Source organism: Xiphophorus hellerii, chromosome 24 (assembly GCF_003331165.1).
Source record: "Xiphophorus hellerii strain 12219 chromosome 24, Xiphophorus_hellerii-4.1, whole genome shotgun sequence".
NCBI lineage: Eukaryota > Metazoa > Chordata > Actinopteri > Cyprinodontiformes > Poeciliidae > Xiphophorus > Xiphophorus hellerii.
The window spans coordinates 16,720,905-16,742,405 of record NC_045695.1 but is presented as its reverse complement, the minus strand read 5'-3'; the positions used below and the strand labels follow the sequence as shown (position 1 = coordinate 16,742,405).

At 44.4% G+C, this 21,501-nt stretch overlaps 4 protein-coding genes across 7 annotated transcripts; 3 read left to right on the top strand and 1 right to left on the bottom strand.

Moving 5' to 3' along the window:
- Positions 1–453: 453 nt before the first annotated feature.
- Positions 454–6,249, top strand: f2 (coagulation factor II (thrombin)). The gene is made up of 15 exons (XM_032556261.1): positions 454–694; positions 787–867; positions 957–1,036; positions 1,112–1,136; positions 1,443–1,508; positions 1,582–1,690; positions 2,291–2,427; positions 2,534–2,827; positions 2,917–3,033; positions 3,343–3,469; positions 3,560–3,727; positions 4,113–4,286; positions 4,381–4,559; positions 4,880–4,950; positions 6,032–6,249. The coding sequence occupies exons 1-15, from the start codon at positions 622–624 to the stop codon at positions 6,182–6,184; spliced, it is 1,854 nt and encodes a 617-aa protein (XP_032412152.1). The 5' UTR covers positions 454–621; the 3' UTR covers positions 6,185–6,249.
- A 45-nt stretch (positions 6,250–6,294) lies between these two features.
- On the bottom strand, positions 6,295–11,473 carry LOC116715662 (zinc finger protein 2-like). Of its 4 annotated transcripts, none has more exons than XM_032556250.1 (10): positions 11,339–11,472; positions 10,145–10,332; positions 9,992–10,060; positions 9,320–9,400; positions 9,152–9,250; positions 8,954–9,077; positions 8,511–8,884; positions 7,737–8,133; positions 7,211–7,666; positions 6,295–6,765 (listed from the first exon to the last, which is right to left on the bottom strand). In XM_032556250.1, the coding sequence occupies exons 1-10, from the start codon at positions 11,343–11,345 to the stop codon at positions 6,548–6,550; spliced, it is 2,013 nt and encodes a 670-aa protein (XP_032412141.1). In that variant the 5' UTR covers positions 11,346–11,472; the 3' UTR covers positions 6,295–6,547. The 4 variants fall into 4 exon arrangements, with proteins under 4 accessions (XP_032412141.1, XP_032412142.1, XP_032412139.1 ...); XM_032556251.1 differs by having other exon boundaries at positions 9,320–9,397; XM_032556248.1 differs by having other exon boundaries at positions 9,152–9,400; positions 11,339–11,473.
- A 998-nt stretch (positions 11,474–12,471) lies between these two features.
- Positions 12,472–15,553, top strand: LOC116715708 (E3 ubiquitin-protein ligase MPSR1). The gene is made up of 4 exons (XM_032556332.1): positions 12,472–12,794; positions 14,377–14,601; positions 14,680–14,778; positions 14,885–15,553. Exons 1-4 carry the CDS (start codon positions 12,492–12,494, stop codon positions 14,990–14,992), a joined length of 735 nt encoding a protein of 244 aa, XP_032412223.1. The 5' UTR covers positions 12,472–12,491; the 3' UTR covers positions 14,993–15,553.
- Positions 15,554–15,949: 396 nt separating this feature from the next.
- On the top strand, positions 15,950–19,931 carry LOC116715719 (vesicle transport protein SFT2B-like). Its single transcript, XM_032556346.1, has 8 exons — positions 15,950–16,173; positions 17,124–17,213; positions 17,316–17,401; positions 17,999–18,080; positions 18,160–18,195; positions 18,278–18,336; positions 18,412–18,441; positions 18,527–19,931. The coding sequence occupies exons 1-8, from the start codon at positions 16,102–16,104 to the stop codon at positions 18,561–18,563; spliced, it is 492 nt and encodes a 163-aa protein (XP_032412237.1). The 5' UTR covers positions 15,950–16,101; the 3' UTR covers positions 18,564–19,931.
- Positions 19,932–21,501: the final 1,570 nt, after the last annotated feature.

The following is a 21,501-nucleotide window of genomic DNA, read 5'->3' as shown; positions in this document are numbered from 1 at the left end:
CCATCAGACTGTAATTATAAACGTCACCAGCAGAGGGCAGTGTTTGTGCTTTAAAAATGCTAAACTGTTTAATTTTGTGATATAAAGTTGTTCAAGTAAACACTGTAAATGACGGAGAAATGTTCTGGATCATTCTCCTGTTGATCTGTTCCTCTGGTTCTGTTTGGACCCAACAGAACCGAGCAGGGAGACTTTCACCTCCATATCTGCAGGTAAATATTTGATCTGTGTCCTCAGCCGAGTCACACGGAGGTCCGATCAATAAGAACACATCTGGTACTTTAATCTCTCCTGATTCTGTTCTCTCAAAGCTCCTAAAGTAGAGAGGTGAACCTGACCTCTGACCTCTGACCTGCTCCATCAGCGTGTCTGACACAGGTTGTTCTGAGAGGGAAAAGGCCAGCAGGTTTTCTCCAGGTCCCCCAGCCAGTCACAGGAGGTTCTGTTTGGTCCGGATGACGGTGAACAGGACAGGAAGTTGCATTAAACATCCCACTCATCAGCCAGACTCACACTTTGACCCTTCAGTCGATAAGCTTCTCCTGCCTCCACCAGCAGAGTTCAGAAAGACTCTGAGAGCACGACTGGACGCTGCTGGGTCAGGTTCTGAGGTTCTGGATCATGGTGGAACCCACGTCTAAACGGGCCGCTGTTCTGCTGCTGTTTGCGCTGCACAGCTGTCTGGCCAACAATGGTACCGAGTATTTACTGTGTTATTGTCTCCAGAAATAACATCTGAATATTAATCTTTAAATTGTATCTTTTGATTATTTTATGTTTTTCTAGTTTTTCTCAACAGCCAGCTGGCTTCACAGGTTCTGATCCGAAACCGCCGAGCCAATCAACTGTGGGAGGAGATGAAACCAGGTAACTCAGCAGGTCACACTCGGCTGGACACACACTCTCCTCCATGTGAATTTGAGCGGTGTGTGTGTGTGTGTGTTGTTTCTCCTCAGGTAACCTGGAGAGGGAGTGTGTGGAGGAAATCTGTGACCATGAAGAAGCCAGAGAAGTGTTTGAGCAGAACGATAAAACGGTTTGGCTTCACTGTAACTGTCATGGCTAACCGCTCTGAGATCAGATCAATACAATAAACTTTTTGTTTCTGCAGGAAAAGTTCTGGGCCACGTATCTGGGTACGTAAATATCCTCCAGCTGAAGAACAAGGAAATTATCTAGAGACAATGATGTTGTGATCAAACCGTTAGCTTAGCCTCCTTTGCTTTTGGTTTAATTAAAGCTAAATTAACTTGAAGTTTATTGGTTCTGGTGACATTTACTCCCAGAAGAACCAAGTTGTTACTGGACTTGGTGCTGATTTAATCCAGTCGGGTTTGTAGTTTAAGTGAAGTTTATTCAGCTGATGCAGCTGCACTGCAAACAGAACCAAAGTCCAGAGCAGTTCAGCACACAAACATGCAGCTGCTGTTTGTCTCCAACAGACTGTAAAGGAACCAAGATGCAAAGAACAAAAGAAAACATCAACATCATCAGGGGTTGTGTGCAAGGTAACAAACCGGTTACCAGAAGGTAAAAGCAGGTAGCCAGTGGTCACATGGTTAACGGTTCTGCTGTGTGCAGGTGAGTGTGTCACTGGTATTGGAGGAAGCTATAAAGGAGACATCAACATCACAGAATCGGGCAAAAAATGCCAATACTGGACAGGCAGGTTCCCTCATCCCATCTACAGGTATGTTTACCTCACCAGAACCTGAGGAACACAACGATGAAGGTTTCAGCCAACAATCTCTGCTGCAAGCTACTAACATGACCACGGCTCAGTTATCTACAAAACAACTTCACTAATTAAGTAAAGAAAACACCAACCAACAAAATGGCCAACCAACCCAGTGACCAACTGATCAACCAACCGCGTCTTTAACAATCCAAGCAATTGGCCAACCACAAGTTCATGTGTGGCACAGAACAATCAATCAATCAATCAATCAATCAACTAACCAGCTAAGATATTAGTTCAAAGCTTCGCAACTAACTGGACTACTAACTTTATCAATAATCAAACTAGCTAATCTGTAAACCGTTAACCAGCTTACTGAAAGCTTTGAGTGTCTCATTAATCACCAAATCTGAGACATGAGATCAACCAGCAACCTCAGAACTACATGAAAGCCAAACAACACAGATCTACTACAACCCAACCAGTCAACCATTGACCAACTCTTAAGCTAACCAGAACCAGTCAAATGACCAACAACAACCAATAAGTGTGAAATTTTACAAGTCAACAAACTAATGGACCTGAAGTTCTGTGGTAACTGTTTGTCTGCAGGGAGTTTAATACTTCAGTACTAAACAGTGTCCTGAAGGAGAACTTCTGCAGGAACCCTGACAACCGTCCAGGAGGACCTTGGTGTTTCACCACAGACCCAACGGTCCAGAAAGAGACCTGCAGAGTACCTAAATGTGGTAAGAGTTTACTTGAATTCATAGAAACCCCCCCTTCACGGTCTGCTGCCACCATGTTGTTTGGTTCTGGAAGGATAGTTTGAGTAAACACCTGCTTTTTGTCAAGGTGAGGTGTTTGTCCCGACCACTGTGGCACCAGAACCAGTCAGGAATACAGTTTGTTTACCAAACTATGGCATTGACTACACTGGTGACCTCAGTGTCACCGCGAAAGGGCACACCTGTCTTGCGTGGTCATCACCAGAGGCTGTAGCCCTCAGACGGGGTAAAACGTTCATCCCAGAGGTGGTTCTGGAGAGAAACAAGTGCAGAAACCCAGACAACGACCCCGAGGGCCCCTGGTGCTACGTGGAGATTTCTGGAAACATCACAATCGGCTACTGTGACCTGGAGTTGTGCGGTACAGTACCAACCCATGACCAGTGATTACACCAGCATACGGGTTGGCTGGCCCCTCACCTGTTGCTGCTGTTCACCTGTGTGTCTCAGAGGATCCTCTGTTTGGTGGAGAGGAGTTAACAGACGACAGAGGAACGGAGCGAACAGTCCTGGGTCCCGAGAAAAAACTCTTCTTCAGTCCTCGTTCCTTTGGTCAAGGAGAAAGTGGTGAGTCATCTGACCACAACTCGTTGCTACAGCCTGTACTTGTAACAAGCAACATGTTACAATATTACTAGTTTAAGATTAAAATACATAAAGAATGTTACCTGTCAAAGTTGTTATCTGTATTTTAATGAACTAAGTTGACATTTAGACATAAAATTGAACATAAAAAGATCGAGCAGCTGCTAGAAAACAGTGTTTATTGGCAACAGTGGCACGCTGTTGGTGTGTTTGTTTCACTGCACCAGTTGATTGAGATACTGGCAAACTGGTGTGTTAACTGGTGTCTGACTGGGACTCCTTGTGTTTCAGTCTGCGGGCAGCGTCCTCTCTTTGAACAGAAGGGCAAACAGGATAAAAACGAGAACGAGCTCCTGGAGTCCTACAGAGAGCAACGGATCGTTGGGGGTGACGAAGCTGAGGTTGCTTCAGCTCCATGGTAACCGCACCTACAGCTACGAGACATCATGGCTGCTACCACAATAAAAGACAGATCAAGGGATGAGCAGAAGGATTTTGCTGTTTGCAGGCAGGTGATGCTGTACAAACGCAGCCCACAGGAGCTCCTCTGTGGAGCCAGTCTGATCAGTGACGAGTGGATCCTGACTGCAGCGCACTGCGTCCTCTACCCGCCCTGGAACAAGAACTACACCGTCGACGACATCCTGGTCCGACTGGGGAAACACAACAGAGCCAAGTGAGACAACCTGCCTGCTGTCTTCTCCACTAACCACCATCTATGTTGATCTCAGCAGTTTGACCTGGTACCGATCAGACTTTTTACCTAGAAATATTCAGTCAGGTGGAGGTCAGGGTCTTCTGGAGATTAGCTTGGTGGACAAGAAGAATGTTCTGGGAATGTCAAGCATGGTAGTGGGACCATCATGCTGAGGGGGTGTTTTGCTGCCATTTGTACTGGTGCATTACACAAAGAGGAAGGAATAATGAAAGAAGACCACCTTAAAATTGTTCCACTTCACCTCAAACTAAGGTGGTAGATACCTGGAGGTGTATGTGTAGTTCTGACCCAGTTTAACATGACACCATGCTGACCGGAGGCGCATCCTTCTTCCTCTCTCCAGGTTTGAGCGAGGAATCGAGAAGATCGTGGCGATCGATGAAATCATCGTCCATCCCAAATACAACTGGAGGGAGAATCTGAACCGGGACGTCGCTCTGCTGCACCTGAGGCGACCCGTCACTTTCTCAGACCAGATCCACCCCATCTGCCTGCCCAGCAAAGAGGTCGCCAAAACGTAAGATGAACACACCTGTCTGTCCAAACCTTTATGCATAAAGGTTTTTGTCTCCACTGTCCAACTGGAACCAGAAACCATGTTTCCCTCACAGGCTAATGAGCGAAGGCTTCAAGGGGCGAGTGACCGGCTGGGGGAACCTGCAGGAAACCTGGAACCCTTCAGCCAGAAACTTACCTTCAGTTCTCCAACAAATCCACCTTCCGATAGTGGAACAGGACATCTGCCGCAAGTCCACCTCAGTGAGGATCACAGACAACATGTTCTGTGCAGGTAACGGTTCCTGTTGTCCACAATGACTCATTTGGACTTGGATAATGCTCCAGTTAGGAGTTCTGGTTTGGAAAGTCAGAAATTTCTGATCCTACGAGTCTAATATGGTCACTGTTTGCAGACCCTGATTGTTACTGCAATTCTCATCCCCACAAAGTAGAAAGTTAAAACCACTTCAGTGTTTGAAAATGTAAGTTAGGAAATGAATTAAAAAATCACTATGGAGCCCATCAACAGTGGCAAAGGTCATGTCTGCTGTCTTTCTGCCCCGAGGTTCCCCTCTAGTTGCCCCATTTAAATAAGAGACTTTGTTTATGCAGGTTATAAACCAGAAGAGAACAAACGTGGTGACGCCTGTGAGGGCGACAGCGGAGGACCGTTTGTGATGAAGGTAAGGAATGAGCCTGCAATGCTTCTAGTGACCAGCAGGGGGTGGTGTCTTTAATAAAATGAGTTAACCCTCCTGTTATGTTCCGGGTCAAATTGACCCGTTTTAAAATTTACAAATTAAAAAAAAAAATAGAAGCATTTTTTTTGCATGAAACGTTTTCTATTTGTCTTAATAGGTGCACTCTAGACATAAGTAGAAAATTTATTCATTTTACACATTTGTACCAAACCCTAGGTCTACTTTTTACATCGATACTGTTCGGGTCAATTTGACCCGGCAGTCAGGTTAAAGTGCAAAAAAAGATTTTAAAATGTCCAATTCTATATGTTTCCTTGCAGTTATGAACCATATTTCACCACACACACACTCACACACAAACACACGCAACCACACACACACAAGCCCACTTTCTCACTATTCTCTTTACTTCACTAGGAAACTGCGAGAAAGCAGGTGTTCACACAACCTTTGACGGGAATCTTTTCTGTTCCTGTGGACAAACTCCACCCACTCTGAGTGGACACTCAGCAGAAGTGGATGAAAACATAAATACTCTCTGCATGACTCATTTATCTTGATTTTAATCAGCGGGTCAATTTGACCCAGAACAGTATGTGTGTCTCAAGTTCAATTATAAAGATCACCCTTTGGTAAAAAAAAAAAAAGTATAATATAAAATAATTTACCAAAGGTCAACTTCAAGGAAATTATTGTTTTTTTGTGTCTAGGTTTTTTTCAGTGGACATTAAAAATCTAAATTCCATTTTTTATGTCCAAATGAGTAAATGAGCAGGTTGTCGTCATTGATCCTTAATTTCTGAGAAATAAAAAAACATCATTGCACAAATATTGATTGAAATGGTTAGTATTGGAGTTAATAATCAGATACAAAAATGTTTTGGAGGAATTTTTTGGTTTCTGACAATATTGCATGATTAAACACTCCCTGGGTCAAACTGACCCACGAACATTTTTGCTGTACTCTAGAAACGAACATAACAGGAGGGTTAATGGGTAAAAGTCTTGGTGGTTGACTCGGATTCGAGTTTCCAGCCTGATCCAGAATCTGCCCTCTGTTCAGTACCCGGCAGAGAACCGCTGGTACCAGATCGGCATCGTGTCCTGGGGCGAGGGCTGCGACCGCGACGGGAAGTACGGCTTCTACACCCACCTGTTCAGGATGGGCCGGTGGATGAAGAAAGTGATCGAGAAGTCGGGAGGAGACGACGACTAGACCCAGAACATCAGTCACTTCCTGTCAAACAAGCCAATTAAAGTTTGTCCACATCTCCTGATTAACTCCTCCGCTTCAGTCATTTAGTGTGGAAATGAATCATAGATGAACAAAGTTTAATCCAAATGGTTTTATTAAGAGGTTCTGTTCAAACAAAGACATCTGAAGTTCTGCAAAGAGATCCAATAAATCTGTTTATCATCTCAGCTGAAGATCTAATAAACTTATAAACATATTTACATGATGGCTAAAATATATCCTTTAACTGCTCCGCATCAGGTCTGGTCACTCAGTTGTTCACACTGGATGAACAGGGATTTAAGTAGAAAATCAGTCAGATCATAACAGCTGTTCTTCAGGAGGTCAGGCCTCCTCAACAGGCTCCGCCTCCTCCTCCACCTCCTTGTCAGCTGTCCTGTGGGTCAGCAGGTGTCGGTTCAGGTGAGTCTGTCGGGTGTAGCTCTTGGAGCAGAAGGTGCAGGGATGGGGACGAACATTGCTGTGGGACAGCAGGTGCTTCTTCAGGTCAAACCGTCTCCGAAAACACTTCCCACATTCAGGACACGAGAATGGTTTCTCTCCTGCAGGAGAACCAGACGGACAGAACTGGATTTACTGGACAGGCTGTAGTTGGACAGAAGGGGGCAGTGTGGCTAACCTTCAATAAGCTACGATAAATCTTGATCTGTTTTAGAAACTGTTCACATGTTTGTACTTTAGACTGATTTATGGAAACACTGACATGCCCAGAGAGGCTAACAGCTGCTAACAAAGACACTGATCAGAGAGGCTAACAGCTGCTAACAAAGACACTGATCAGAGAGGCTAACAGCTGCTAACAAAGACACTGATCAGAGAGGCTAACAGGGATTTATTGCTTACAGAAGTGTAAAAACTCAAATGCAGCAGTGAGATTAGTGAATAAATAAATCCTTTAGCACTTTATATTTACCAATGTCAATGTTTTACTGTTGGCTAACATTTAGCTCCAGGTTGCTGCTGATGAAGGTCATGTGACCAGCTCACCTGTGTGTATGCGGCGGTGCTCAGTCAGGTGGCAGGAGATGGAGAAGGCTTTCCCACACTCCTGGCAGACGTAGGGTCTCTCCCCGGTGTGGGTCCTCATGTGTTTCTGCAGGTCTCCACCAGAGGGCCACGCCTTCCCGCACACCGTGCAGACGTACGGCTTCTCGCCCGTGTGCTGCCTCACGTGCACGCTGAGGCCGGCGTGCGCGGTGAAGTCCTTGGGGCAGTAGGGGCAGCGGAAGGGCCGCTCCCCGCTGTGGGTCCTCAGGTGGCCCTCCAGGCCGTCGCAGGTCTTGAAGCACTTGCCGCACTGGGGGCACAGGAAGCGGTTGTCGCCGCTGTGGGTGGCGCGGTGCGACTGCAGCCCCGTCACCGAGCTGTACGACTTGTCGCACTGATCGCACTGGTAGGAGCGGGAGGAGTGGCTGCGCTGGTGGATCCGCAGCTGAGTGACTCCTGCACACGGAGGCGGGACTAGTTTAACTCTGTCTACCTGTTCCCGGCAGCCAATCGGAGCGGGTCTTACCTGAGAAGCTCTGGTCACAGAACAGACACCTGTAGATGCACTCAGCTCCCTCGGCTGAGTGCGTCTGCAGGTGGCGCAGCAGCCGCGTCTGCGAGCTGAAGGTCTGCGCGCAGACGGAGCAGCTGAGGTCGTGCAGACGGTGGGTCTGCTTGTGATTGGTCAGGCTGGACTGGAGCTGGAAGGCGCTGTCGCACTGGTCGCACCGGTAGACGGGCCGGGTCAGGTGAGTGCGGCAGTGGGTCACCAGCTCGGTTCTGGTGGTGAAGGTGGAGCTGCACTGGAAGCAGGCGTGGGCCCGGAGGGGGCGGGGCTCCCCCTCAATCCGACCCTGTAGGGCTCCAGATCCGGGTTTTCCTGACGACCCGCAGGTTCTGTTGGAGCGCAGGTGGCGGATCACCTGGGGAGCAGCTCAACGGTTACCGGGGCAGAATGGCACTGTCATGTAACCAAAATATACGTTTTGATCAAGTTTTGATTTGAGCCTCTGGTGTTTCTGAAGCTCCGCCTTCAGGACATAAACCCAACATGGCTCCTCTATTAACCCTTTAGCGTTTTTACCGGCGTTGCTTTAAGAAGTAGCTCTTAAAATGAGTTCAGCAGGTGTTTGCTAATTGCTGCTGGCTAGTCTGAAGGAGCTGAGTGGGGGAGGAGCTACGTTTGAAGGCGGGCTAGGCCCGGAGACTGAAGGATTTCTCAAACATGCATGAAAGACTGAAAGCATCTCCAGGGATGTTGAGTCGGTTTTCCAGCCTGAGTCTGCAGGTAAACACTCACCTGAGAGCGGTAGATGAAGCACTTTCCACAAGCAGGACACCTGTGAGCCACACGCCGGGAATTATGGGAAATGGCTGTGCGTTGGGAGCCCTCTGATTGGCCAGGTGAGTCTTTCATCCTGACAGGATCAGACGTGACCCCGCCCTCCACCACGGTTGTGACTCCGCCTCCCTCTGAGCTCTGATTGGACGCCTCCTGCTCCTCCTCTGACATGCTCTGACCAATCACATCCTCCGTCATCACCTCCACCTCCACCTTCATGTCTAGCTGCGGCAGGCCTCCCTCTGATTGGCTGGCTGGGTCAGGGTGGGCGGGGCTAGTGAGGAGGGGGTGGGACCAGGCTGACAGGAGCATTTCCTCAGTTTCACCAGAAACTGGAGGAGGGAATAAACGGATCAGAACGGATCCAGATTCAGAACCTCCCTCTGGTTCTGATGTCGTACCTGCGGTTGTTGCTCGGCCCAGTCGGCAGCTCTGATTGGTTAAGAGCTCCGTCAGGTGTTCCCTGTCCGTCTCCTGCAGAGAGTCCTCCAGAACACAGGGGGCATCGTGGAGCCAACAGGCCGCCTGCAGGACGACCAGACAGCGGGTCAAACGGACGAAGGTGTGAGGAAGAGGAGGAACAGAGAGGTTCTGGGCACCTGTCTGAAGTCCGGCACCGGGAACAGCTGCTCGATCCGGGTCAGGAGGTCGGACAGCAGCGACTGGAGGGCGGAGTCAAAGCGCTGGTCAAACACTTCCTGGAAGAGGAGCAGAGGAGGCAATGAAGAGGGAAGGAGTCTCAGGAGAGCTGCAGCGAAACCACCCACCTGCAGGAGGCGCTGTGACTCAGCAGGAGTCTGAGTCAGAGAGAGGAGAGCAGAGCAGCACTCAGTCAGCTCTTCATCCTGCTGGAGGAGGAAGAGTCAGAGTCTGATCTGTTCCAGCTGCTGGGATTTTATCTACAAAACGTTTTTCATCTTTTTGATGTGGAATAAAAATATTTTATCATTTTAAAAAAGACAAATCTGAAATGGCGTGCATTTCTGTTCCCACCCTCTGACTGAACACTTTGTACAACATATCAGCATCAGTTCTCGAGTTCTAACTGAAATTCCCAGCTGGATTCAGGGCTGGACTTTGACTAGGCCAGTCTAACCTATAATTTTTCTGGCTGAATGTTCAGGCTGGTTGCCTCCTCCATTCTCAGCTCTTCTAGGAATTTTCTAATCAGGTAATTTCTTCCATTAAAAAGAGCTGCATCCTTCCAATGTATCTGACCTCCAACAACAGCAACGGTTTCAGTTTTCAGGCTTTTATTAGTGAAACATGTAAAACAAAAACATCCCAACAAAACTAACTCTAGAAAATCAGTGTAAATAATTTTACTGTGAGTTAAAGTTCCTCTTTTTTTTGGTATGTTGATGAAGTTCCTGTTCAGTGAGTTCATTTAACTTCCTCTTGACAAACCTGAGTTTGTAACATTATTTCTGCGGCCTTACCGATGCTTTGGAGATGGAGCGGATCCTCTCCAGGTGAGTCTGATCATCAGCAGGGTGAGAAAGGGTCACCTGGAAGATGTTAGAGTAGGGGATGTGTTCTTCAGCACATTTTCTAACACCATTTTGTTTCCAAACAGCCGTCCCAACGCCCACCTTGGCCCTCAGAGCCAGCAGAAGAACACCTCTCTGCCTTTCTGTCAGCAGCTGTGGGACGGCCTCGGTCACCAGGGTAACAAACTCCTCCAGCATCCCATAATGCTTCACGCTCTGCTGCTGGATCACCTGCCACACCGCCGCCGTCAACAGGCGGAGAGGAGGGAGGAGGAGGCGCAGAGCGGAGGCTGGGGAGGAGAGGCGTCATGTTAGACCAGGGGTCCCCAAACTTTCTCCTGTGAGGGCCACATAACTTGTCCCTTCTCTGATGGGGGGCCGGGGTCAGTTTGTAACAGAAAAAGTGTGACGATTGTAAGAGTGCTAAACATAAAAATGTATTGTTTTTCAGAAAGCACAATCAAATAACCTTTTCTGGATTCTTCAGAGAACAAAAGTCAGGAAATAACACTATTTATGAAATAAATAATAACCAAATAACACTGGGTTCTCCACATAAAAAAAAGGGTTAGGGTCGATTATATGCATGTATAAAATAGTTACTAACAGTTAGTAATAAATAAAGTTCATTACTAAGGAACATTTTATTGCAAAAGTCCAACTTATAAAATAAAAATGCACATATATAAAAATACTCTGGTATTGTTCAGGGGGCCGGACCAAATGTGGAGGCGGGCCGCATCTGGCCCGCGGGCCGTAGTTTGGGGACCACTGTGTTAGACACTAGGAGAATCATTCTGTGGTGAAATGACCTTTTCTTCTCATCAATGAGTTGGATACAAACTTGCTGTGATGTGGAAACAAATAAATGACTTCTCAATTTGTTGGATAATAGAAGAACGTCACTCAAATAATAATAATTAACCAGACTTTAACTGGCCTGAGGCCAGAGAACTGACCCGGATCAGATCCTGGTGGAGCTGTTTGAATAAACTAATTAATGGTTAACCAGAGCGAAAGAACAGCCAGTTACAGCAGTGTAATTATCGGTGTAAGGCATTTTAAAGCAATGTGACTTATCGACACGCCGATTTAAAGAAAACCTCCAGCTGACTGGGAACCAGCAGTTTTTCCATGTTTAAAGCGTCTCTAACAGACAACAGGGCAGAATTAGATGTTTTTTCTTTGGGCTTCAGGCTAACATTAGCACTGCTCTGCGGCACAGCTTTATAATAAAAGTGTTTAAAGTTGGTCTGTCCTGTTAAAGCAGCTTAAAGTGAGTCAGTAAACTCTCACCCTTCATCCTGAAGCTCACCGACTCTTGTCCTCCTCTTATATCCGCCTTGTGCAGCTCGGCTAACGGCTAACGGCTAACGTTTTGTTTACAATCCGCCACCAGCAGCTGGCTCCGCCCACTTCCTGTTCCAACGCAGGAAATACGTCCCGGTTGCGCATGCGCCTGGAAAAAATTCAATAAAATTAATATAAAATATATATTTACTATATATTTTTTATATTTATGACATTTTTAGTAGGTGTTTACAGTTTTTATACTCAAATTATTTCAGAATTTAAATTTTTATTAATATTACTACTATTATGAATCATTATATAAATATATGCAATAAATATTATTATTATACATTTGTAGAATATAATCGATGCGCAGTTTCCAAGAGGGATAAAAAAAATTTCTAAATATATTTGTGTTTATTAATATGGTACAAGTGAAGATCCCCAAAATATTTTTTATCACGTTTTCCAATAAAGTCAATATCGAAAGTAAAATTGAAAACAAAATTACAGATGGTGTTTTGATGTTCATTTCCAGATCTGATTTCTCTGTAACTGATTTATTTTTCATTTTTTAACTATGTTAAACATGTAGTGTAATAGCTCAGTGTGTGTTATTACAGTATAATTTATAATTTTGCAGAAAGATTAGATGAAGCAAGAGAACCAGAGGAGGAAACTGCATGACTCAGAAGCTCACCTGTGACTGGAGCTGGTTTTATTACACCAGCGTTTATCAGATCGATGAAGATGATAATCAATGAGCAGCTGAAGTGCAGCGAGGTGTTTTCAGCTCATGTGACACAGATCCTGTAAGCAGGTGTAATCTCCTCCTCCTCCTCCTGCAGGTCTTCTCTAAAGGGATTACTGCAGACCTGAGGTCAGAGCGCCACATTCTGCAGAAACAAACACAACGAAAAGCAACAACAAGCAGAGGAAGAACAGCTGAGGATGGATGTGTGGAGGCGCTGAAGGCAGCAGAACAAGTCCACCGTCTGGATGAACCTTCATCTAACTGGCTCCTCTACCTCTGCTGCTATGCTAACCAGCTAACCTAATCCCTGCTGGGCCCTACAGTGGACTTCAACCACTCATTGGTGGTATTATTGCTGGATAATCCAACATTCAGTCCCAATAGTTGGTGCTGGTGAGGCAGATGGATCCAGACAGAGAGGAAGATGTGTTTTCAGATGCTGAAGACTCCTTCCCTCTGAGAGAAGACCAGGAAGAAGAGGACGAAGAGGAAGAGGAAGAAGAGGATGAAGAAGAAGATGCCAGGATCTTCAACGCCTGGATGCAGCAGAACAGAGGAGGGGAACATCAGAAGAAGCAGGTGCAGGAAGAGAAGGAGGAGGATGAGGAGGATGTGGAGTCAGAGGGAGGAAGACCTGAAAGCAGGTGCAGCTTTGAGCCGCCGGTCCAGATGAGGGTTGCCCGCCGCTCGTCTTTGCCCTGTCTGGTAAGAAAACACAAAGTGTTACTGATGTCTAACGATGCGATCCCAATCAGTCAGAGCAGAGAATCAGATGTTTGTTCAGTTCTTCTGGTGGATCTGCTCCGAGGTTCTCACACCCTAAAGTTCTGTCTCAGGATCCAGAATAACCGCTGATAAACTTTATGGTCTCGGTATCCTGCCAAGGTCAACAGATGGGTTACCTAACATAACGATGGGATTAGATATGAAGTCTTATGGAAGACTCTGGACGTCTGGATGAGCCTGGATGTTGATGGAGGGATTTGGTTGCAGCAGCAGCCGGATAGTTACTGTAAAGGGATAGTTTATCCCTTTACTTCTTATTAGTAAGGCAATAAGTTCATAAATAACAGTAGGCATTGAATCCAATCATTAGTGATCTAGGATTTTGAAAGTCAGTTTTCCTCAAGCTGCTGGTTGGTTTTAAATGACATTAAGGCATCTTGATGCTAACTGAGGACTGTAAGGTTTTCCCTGCGCTCTGGGTTAGGCTAACTCTATCAACCAATAAAACCAGTTCTTTCAACAACAACGCTTTGGGCTTTCCAGATGTTTCAGTTCATTTTCACAGGAATTTGCGAAGGAACTTCATGAGATTATTCCTAGAAGTTCATGAAAGGGATTCCTCCTGGTGGTTTGGTGCAGGTGAACCTCTGAAGCTATGGCTAACCCTGAGACTGAAGGGCTGAAACATCTGGATGTCTTATTGTAATCAGACTCAACCTAAAATAAATCCAAACTGTGTGAAATGATGTTAAAACCCTGGTTCTAATTTTTTAAAAAGCTGCCTTGCTCTTTGTTCAGAAAAGCATCAGTGAAGATTAGAGCAAACTTTCAAAAACTGGATGGAACCCAAAAAAACAGAAATATTTTAAAAGTACTGATGAACCTACTGAGCCAGATTACTGCAATACTGTCAGCTTTCTTCTTGTGTAAATATAAGTGAAGAAATTATTCTCCTAATTTCTTAAAATGTTAAAAAATGTTTGTTTAGCTTCGTTCTTGTCAGAGAACGTTGCTTCTCATCCAGGATGTTGTAATCATGAGTTTTCATTGACGAGTTCCCAACAATGTCAACATGTGTCAACAACTGTCCACATTTTTAATCCAAAATGTGGATTTTGTGAACATCCTAGAGATGATGAACAGTCGTAAGGCTTCCTTGATGTTTGTGTTCTTCCAGAACAACAGCGGTGATGATGACCAGGAGACTTAAAGAGTCAGATCAGTTCACTTCACTTCATTTAGTCAGAGCTTTCAATCCTCCAGGGTTTACAGCCTCTGACCTCCTTCGCAGTGAGAGCAGGGAAACGCTGCGTTAGCTGTCAACCCTTCAGAGCTTCTTCACTGCTGTATTTAGCTCTGGGTCACTTGGCTCAGGTGCTGCACTGTGGTTTATCTGGGTGTTAGAGAGAAACATGACCTGAGAGCAGCTAATCTAACCTTTACACCTACTGAAACCACAGAAGACAAATAGGACGTGGTTGGACTGTTGTTTGTTTATTGGAACTTAATTCATAATACATTGATCAACTGATAGATTGATTGATTGATCATCTGTGTCCAGGCCAACCTCTCATCCATGCAGCTGTCTCGCCTTCACTCCTCCACATGTGCTCCAGTAACAGCCAGGGTTTTGCTGCGACGCTCCTCGTCCCGCCGCCTCCTTCCCTCCCCGCAGGAAGCTGCCGTCCCCCCGCTGGAGCGAAGATCCTCGCTCATACCCACCATCCCCGAAGCTGTGCCTCCTGAGAGGCGGGGCCAGTTCAGACGACGAAACGTCATGTCGTTGGTGGGTGGAGAGCCAGGTTGGTGTCTTCAGCTCCACATGTGATTCAGAGAGTTTATGTGAATGAAATGTGTGTTGCAGAGTGATGCGTACAGCATGTGTCTGATCTGTCATAATGACTTGAGCCAAGGATCAGGAGGGACCAGAGAGCTGCAGTGTACACACACCTTCCACAAAGAGGTAACACACCCACAAAGAACACACTCTCCTACTACTGCTGACCTCATGTAGTCTCTTGTTTTAGTCAATCCTTCCTGGTAAAGGAGTTCCTGTTGTGTCTCTGCAGTGTATAGAGGAGTGGCTGTGGAGGAAACAGTCCTGTCCAACCTGTCACGTCCAGGTGTGCGTACCTCAGTCTCTCTACTGGAGCTCCACCAGGGTCAAGGTCCCCTGAGATAGACTGTCTTCAAACAGGTCCTCTGGTTTCATTACAGACATCTGCTACCCATCTTATGAACCTTGGCTACAGCTCAGCTGTGACGACAGACTTCTCCCAGGTGAAAGTCTTTCTACCACTACAGGTCTCTGAGAGCGATCCATGTCTGTCCCTGTTTATTGGGCTGGATGAGTTTTTACTGCAAGGCCAACAAGTTCTCTACAGTTCAGCCGCCTGCCTTCAAACCAAACCGCTGGACTCCATGGCCCTGGTTTTACATCAGAAATCATTTTCAGGTGTCATCATTGGTTTTTAAAAGTTTTACAGTGGAGAACCTTACAGATCAATCAATGACTCAAACTTACCATGAGTTGATGGTCAAACCAGTTTCTTCCAGGAATTGAAACCAGAGGATTTTCAAAATTCTTCTCCGGTTGAAGATCTACTCAGAACTAAAAAACATTTAAAACCTTCTTGACACAGGCTTCATTTTCCTGGCCAAGTATTTAAAGCACTTTCTCTTTATTGAGTCAATATCTTTATTTACCAGCTAATTTTGTACACTGTTTTCTGGCTAGATTTGCTAAATGTTCTCAAAGGCTTGATAAATAAGAAAATACTTTTATGAAATAAAACTGCAGCTATGGCTGGAAAACACAACTGCATAATGTTGAAGCTGAATTGCAACCACTGTAACCTCATTGTAATTTTTATTAATTTTTTTACAGCTCTATCAATGTTATAATGTTGTTTTTTTGTTTGACTGATGACTTACTGTATGTACAAACATGCGTGCTTTTGCTTTAACATTGTAAAAACATCCAAGGATGTAAATAGTACTTTTACTTTAATAAAGAAATAGCTATTGTAGTTTTATTTGAAGAAATTGTCTTATTAAAGTAAAAACAACAAAATATTCCTCATATAAATGTTCGGGGTGAAACAGCGCCTCCCTCTGACGCGTTGTGGCCAGAGGCGGTACTGCAGGCGGAAGTGCTGCACCTGTTGAGGTAAAAGTCTGTTCCTCCCGCCGGAAACTTTGACGGCTCACCTGGTCTACCTGGACCCACCGACCCGCTGGGGAGGTTCTGGACGTTCTGCGGCGGTTCTGGAAGAAGACCGGGTTAATGGATAAACTGAAGCAGGTTCTGGGCGGACAGGACGGCGGCGCCAGCTCGGATGGGAGCGGCATACTGGAGGTGCTGTTAGCCGCTTACTGGGAGGAAACCAGTTAAAAACAATAGAAAAACAGGCTTCAAGCTCCAAACTGGAGTTGGAACCAGACTCAGATATTAAATCATTAGTTTTACACTATTAACGGAGGGGAAGGTTTATTGTTTACTCAGATATAACCTTTATAAACCCATTTATGACGGTGATTCAGGATTACATTGAACTGGTTTTCACTGAACATCTAAGAGTTAATTATTAATAAGATCCAATAACCTAATTCGGTATATTTAATAATAATAATTAAAAAATGTAATCAGAATGTTAAATTAAAGCGAGTCGTATCATCAGAAACTGCTGCTGTTATCGTTCTGACGTAAAATGAGCTTCCGGTGCCATATAAGGAAGAAAGCAACAAATATTTTAAAATATATGTTTTGTTTTGCTATTTTTTAAATGTATACAAAATATGTACAATAAATTATACAAATGAACATAATGAATGAATGTAGAAGATATATTACAACCAGTAAAATGTAAAATAAAACAAATTTCTGTAGTTTTTGAGGCATTTATATTAATAAACACTTTAAAGAGGACAAATATGGAAATACATAAGCTGAGAATTCATTAAATCTGGATTTTAGCTTCATAAAATTACAGCTGTAGAGATTAAAGTTGATTAATATTAATATTAGGTTTATGGCAAAGACATTTTTGGGATGTTCAAACTGAAAAAACATGTAATTTTAGAGTTAGATGGAAAATTTCCAATTTAATTTCCAAACCATTTGTGTATGAGAGCAGTCCCAGAAAAGATGGTGGCGTTTCCTCAGAGTTGTGGCAAGATGAACACAGTGGGGCCACATTTGGTCGATATCTAAATATTTTACTGTTAACAGGTTAAAATCTGTGCAGAATGTTTGTTTTAATAAGTTGCATTTAAGGTATGTAATGAGAAATGACATCACGCCTGCAGAGAGCCAATCAGGCGTCCACTCTGGCCTGGGGGACCCGGATGAAGGGCTTCCTCATCTGCTTCATACTGGGGGCCGTCTGCTCCATACTGGTGAGGAATAATGGTCCCTGTTCGCCACTAATAGCTGTAATATTCTGATGAGGTGAGTTTTGTCCTCTGTCCCTGATGGAGGACATGTTGTGTGTCCAACAGGCTACCTGTCTGCTGTGGATCCCAGGGTTTGGACTTCCTGTGTTCGCTGTCCTCTACACCATAGGAAACCTCTGTGCTCTGGCCAGGTACCAACCAGAACCAAGCAGAAATGAGCAGAACCTTTAGTCTCTGCTGAGACCAGATGTAACTGGGTGTTTATTGCTTTAATACGTACAGTAGCTCTCATGTGTCGTCACAGTTCTGCTCGTCAACAGAACCTTGTTATTCACATGAAGGCTTCGTACGTCATTTATAAATCTGTTAATAACACTGACTGGATCCGTCCATGGACTTCAGGCTCCTCCATGTTTTACTCTCTCTTGGTGTTTACTACACAGTTAACTTTACTCCAGTAAAGTCTGACATATTTTCATGCTCCGTCTCATACGGGTCGATCTCAACAGCAGCCATTTTGTTCATGTATTGTTCTCCTCCAGATTGGTGAAGAGTGTTGATGTGTTTTCTTTTTGTTGATCTGGACGTTTGTGCTGCACTTGCCTACTAAGATGGCGCAGATCCCTTCCGGTTTACATCCTTTCTGTCCTTGTAACTCTTCATGTGAATAATGAGGTTGTGTTGAGGGGCAGATTGCCTTCATGTAGCAACAAACACTAGAAACTTCTATGTGTTGCTGTAATGTCGCCCCCTTGTGGTGAAACTCTTCCTATTGGCTGTGGTTTCAGCACCATGTTCCTGATTGGTCCGTTACGGCAGCTGAAGAACATGTGTGCTAAGGTCCGAGCCCTGGCCACCGTCATCATGCTGGTCAGAACCAACCTTTGGCTCGTTGTAACGGTTCCAGGTTCTGATCCCGGTTCTGACTCTGTTGTTGGTGTGTCTGCAGGTCTGCCTGGTTCTGACTCTGTGCGCTGCGTTCTGGGTGAGAATCGGACTCTGTGTGAAAACATCCTGGTTCTGTTGTTGGTTATTAGAACTCTGTGGTTCTGGTTCTGGTTCTGCAGTGGAAGAACAACGGCTTGGCGCTGCTGTTCTGTGTGCTGCAGTTTCTGGCCTTCACCTGGTAAAACACACACCTGAACACACACACACACAGGTTCCTGCCTCACCTGTCTGACCTCTGCTGTCTGTGCTGCAGGTACGGCCTGTCTTACATCCCATTCGCCAGGTAAGCTCACACCTGAGGCCTGAGGCTCCGCCCACCTGGACCCCCCTGTGACCAGCTAACCCAGGTCTCACCTGCTGTCTTTCAGGGACGCTGTCATCAAGATGTTCTCCCTCTGCATGTAGAGCCACCAATCAGGACGCAGGATGCTGGGGTGTGTATCCAATCAGGAGTCAGGGTTTTATTTATTAATAATCACATTTTATTTAATTCTCCATTTTAACAGAATAAAGCAGCTTTAGTTTCATATTATTGCATTTCAGATTCAGGCTCTTAGAACAGAAACACTAGAGGACAACTGAGCACCGTTTGATAAAAATAGGAATCAAATCAAAATAAAACCTGAAAGGTTTATTTAAAACTACCATGGAGTTTTAGAGCCATGGATTATGACTTTATTCACATATTGTGACGTTATTCTTGTGTTATTATGATGTTACTCTCAGTTGTTGCAACTTGACTCTCATAATTTCGATAAACTAAATTATTTTATACTGACTCTAATCCACATTGTAAAAACAAATGAACAGATGAACAGGTTACATTTTAAAGCATCTTGGTCACATTTCTGTTTATAATATTTAATGTTCTGATCAGAAAACACTTCAGATTTACTGAATTATTCAGTTTGTATCATAATAATAACTCTACAGTGTCTGAATGTGAGCCAGTTATTCACTATTATTATTAATATGTTACTGTAACAAGTCCAGTTGGTCCTGAATGAGTCAAATCTGCACAAATAAAAACAAAGATTTTCATTTATGGAACAACAGAAAGATAAAAAAATGAATAAATGAAAAACAAAACATGAAAGAAGATAAAATAAAAACAGTGAAGAAAATGAAAATATGAAAATAATTTTATTGAATTGATAATAACTTTATTATTTTAATCTATTTATTTGTGATTTGTCTTGATTTTTATTTGGTCCTGTTGTTGTTCCATATTAGCAGGTTTCTGTTGGGTCAAACTTTAATTCCTGTGTGATAATTATGTATTTTATTAATACTGAATTTACTGTGAAGGCCTGGCCTCAGGGAATGAAACATTATTATTATTATTATTATTATTATTATTATTATTCTTTGTGCTTTCTGACCCGGTTGCTAATTTTGCCTGAGAACAAACTATTATGGGATGCATTTCATCAGAATTATTTTATTGATTGATTCCTTTATGGAAGTGATTGTAAATATTTCCTGCTTTAACAACATTTCATTGATTTCTCTTAATATTTCATTGAAATTTTTTGATAAATTGTTTAAATTTGAGCATTTCATTGACTAATATCAGAAACATCTAGCGCCCCCTTCAGTCCCGGTGAGGAAGTGAAAGATGGTTTTATTTTCATGAAAACATTTTTCTGTTTGTATGATTTGGATTCATATTTCTGAACCTTCTGGTTTTGGGTCCAGATGGTTTCTCCAGAACCATTTCACCTGTTTTTTGTATTTCCTGTCAGATCTGAATAAATGTATTTTTGAGCCAAAGTGTGTGAGACAGTCATGTTTTCTACCTGAGCCTTGTGTTTACCTGCCTGCCTGCTTCCAGTCGTCTTTATTCCTGCTAAGTCCTTAAAGCCAGTAATCTCCACCCTCCACCTCCGCCCGCTGATTAAAGCCTGACCGCAGATCAGATGTCCACTGTGTGCGCTTCCAGATGTTCTCCACTTGGATTTGACCTATTCTCCATTACATGCTGCTCTAAACAGCTTATGGTGTTTTTCTTCCTCGCTGCTTGGTGACATTTAAACCCAGAGGAGGGAGAAGGTCCAGAGACGACTGGAGCTCATCAAGGTTTCAGTTGATTAATCCAGATTTTGTCTCTGGTACCGGAACATCTATCTGATCTGGAGATCTTTGGTTCACGTGATTCTGAACCCATATCCACTGGAAGAACGAGGTTCCAGTTGGGCGCCGTGGAGAACCGGACTCTTTAGCGCCAACCGTGGCATCGCCCAATGGGCCGGGCCTTTGCTTTCTCCCTTTGACTTGGATTGTCTCTGGTTGATTTTTTTTGACTGGACCAATCAGTGAACAGAAGAAGTTGTGAACGATGACGTTGATTTTCTGAATCAGTCTGCCTGTGGTTTTTTTTTTGTTTTTTTTAGTCTGCCTGTGTTTTTTTTTTTTTTTTAGTCTGCCTGTGGTTTTAGCGAAGGAGGAAGTGAAGTCGTTCGGTCCTGTTGGCCACACCTCCAAATAATGAATGAACATTAACAGCCACCTTGTTTTCATCGGATCAGATGGTCGTTTGTAGCGTAGATAAGCTTCTAGTGTGTTACATACGTCACGGCCAAACGCTGGGTAAAATTTAAAACTCCAGGATTCAATTGCTTGTCAACGGGCGTAGGACCCGGTTCTGGTTCTTACCGGGCTACATGGGTCGGTCAAACTGAAGACAAAAGAAGCACAGGGGCGTCCGCCATCTTGCTACCACTCTGTTGATGACACACGTTTGGTTCCTAAAAAGGATGGAAAAAAGTGTCGGTATTCAGAGACACGTGATCCAAACCAGTTCTGGAACCAAAGTTCCTTCTGGTACCAGTGACCCGTCTTATTGTAATGCTGGAGGGTAGAGAAGGTCCGTCTGACCCAAACCAGGCTGGTTGAGGCTTCACACCGTTTGGGTCACTGTTGAGAAGGTTCTTCAGATCTTCCACTGAAGATCTCAGAGGTTCTAGTTGCGACGCCATCGATTCTTCTGCTGTCTTTGGTTCCCCGTTTGGTTTGGGTTCAGTTAGTCGAGATCCTGGAGGCTCAAAGAGCTCAGAACGGTCCGATAGTTTGGACTTTTCTCATGTCTAGAACTTCTTCTGTCAGAGTCTCAAAGAAGAAGAAAAAATTGTTGGATTGAAGAATTCAGGTCAAGATTTAAGTTACAGATCAATCTGGTGGTTCTGAGAGTTTGGACCGCAGTTCTTCAGAACCATCTCAGCCTGTTTAAGGTGGACGGGTTCTGGTTTTGTCTCAGATATATGAACAGGGTTCGGACTGAAACTAGATTCTAGGTTTAAGGTTCTGGTTTCTCTTCCTGCTCCAGTTTCATATCTTCATTTTT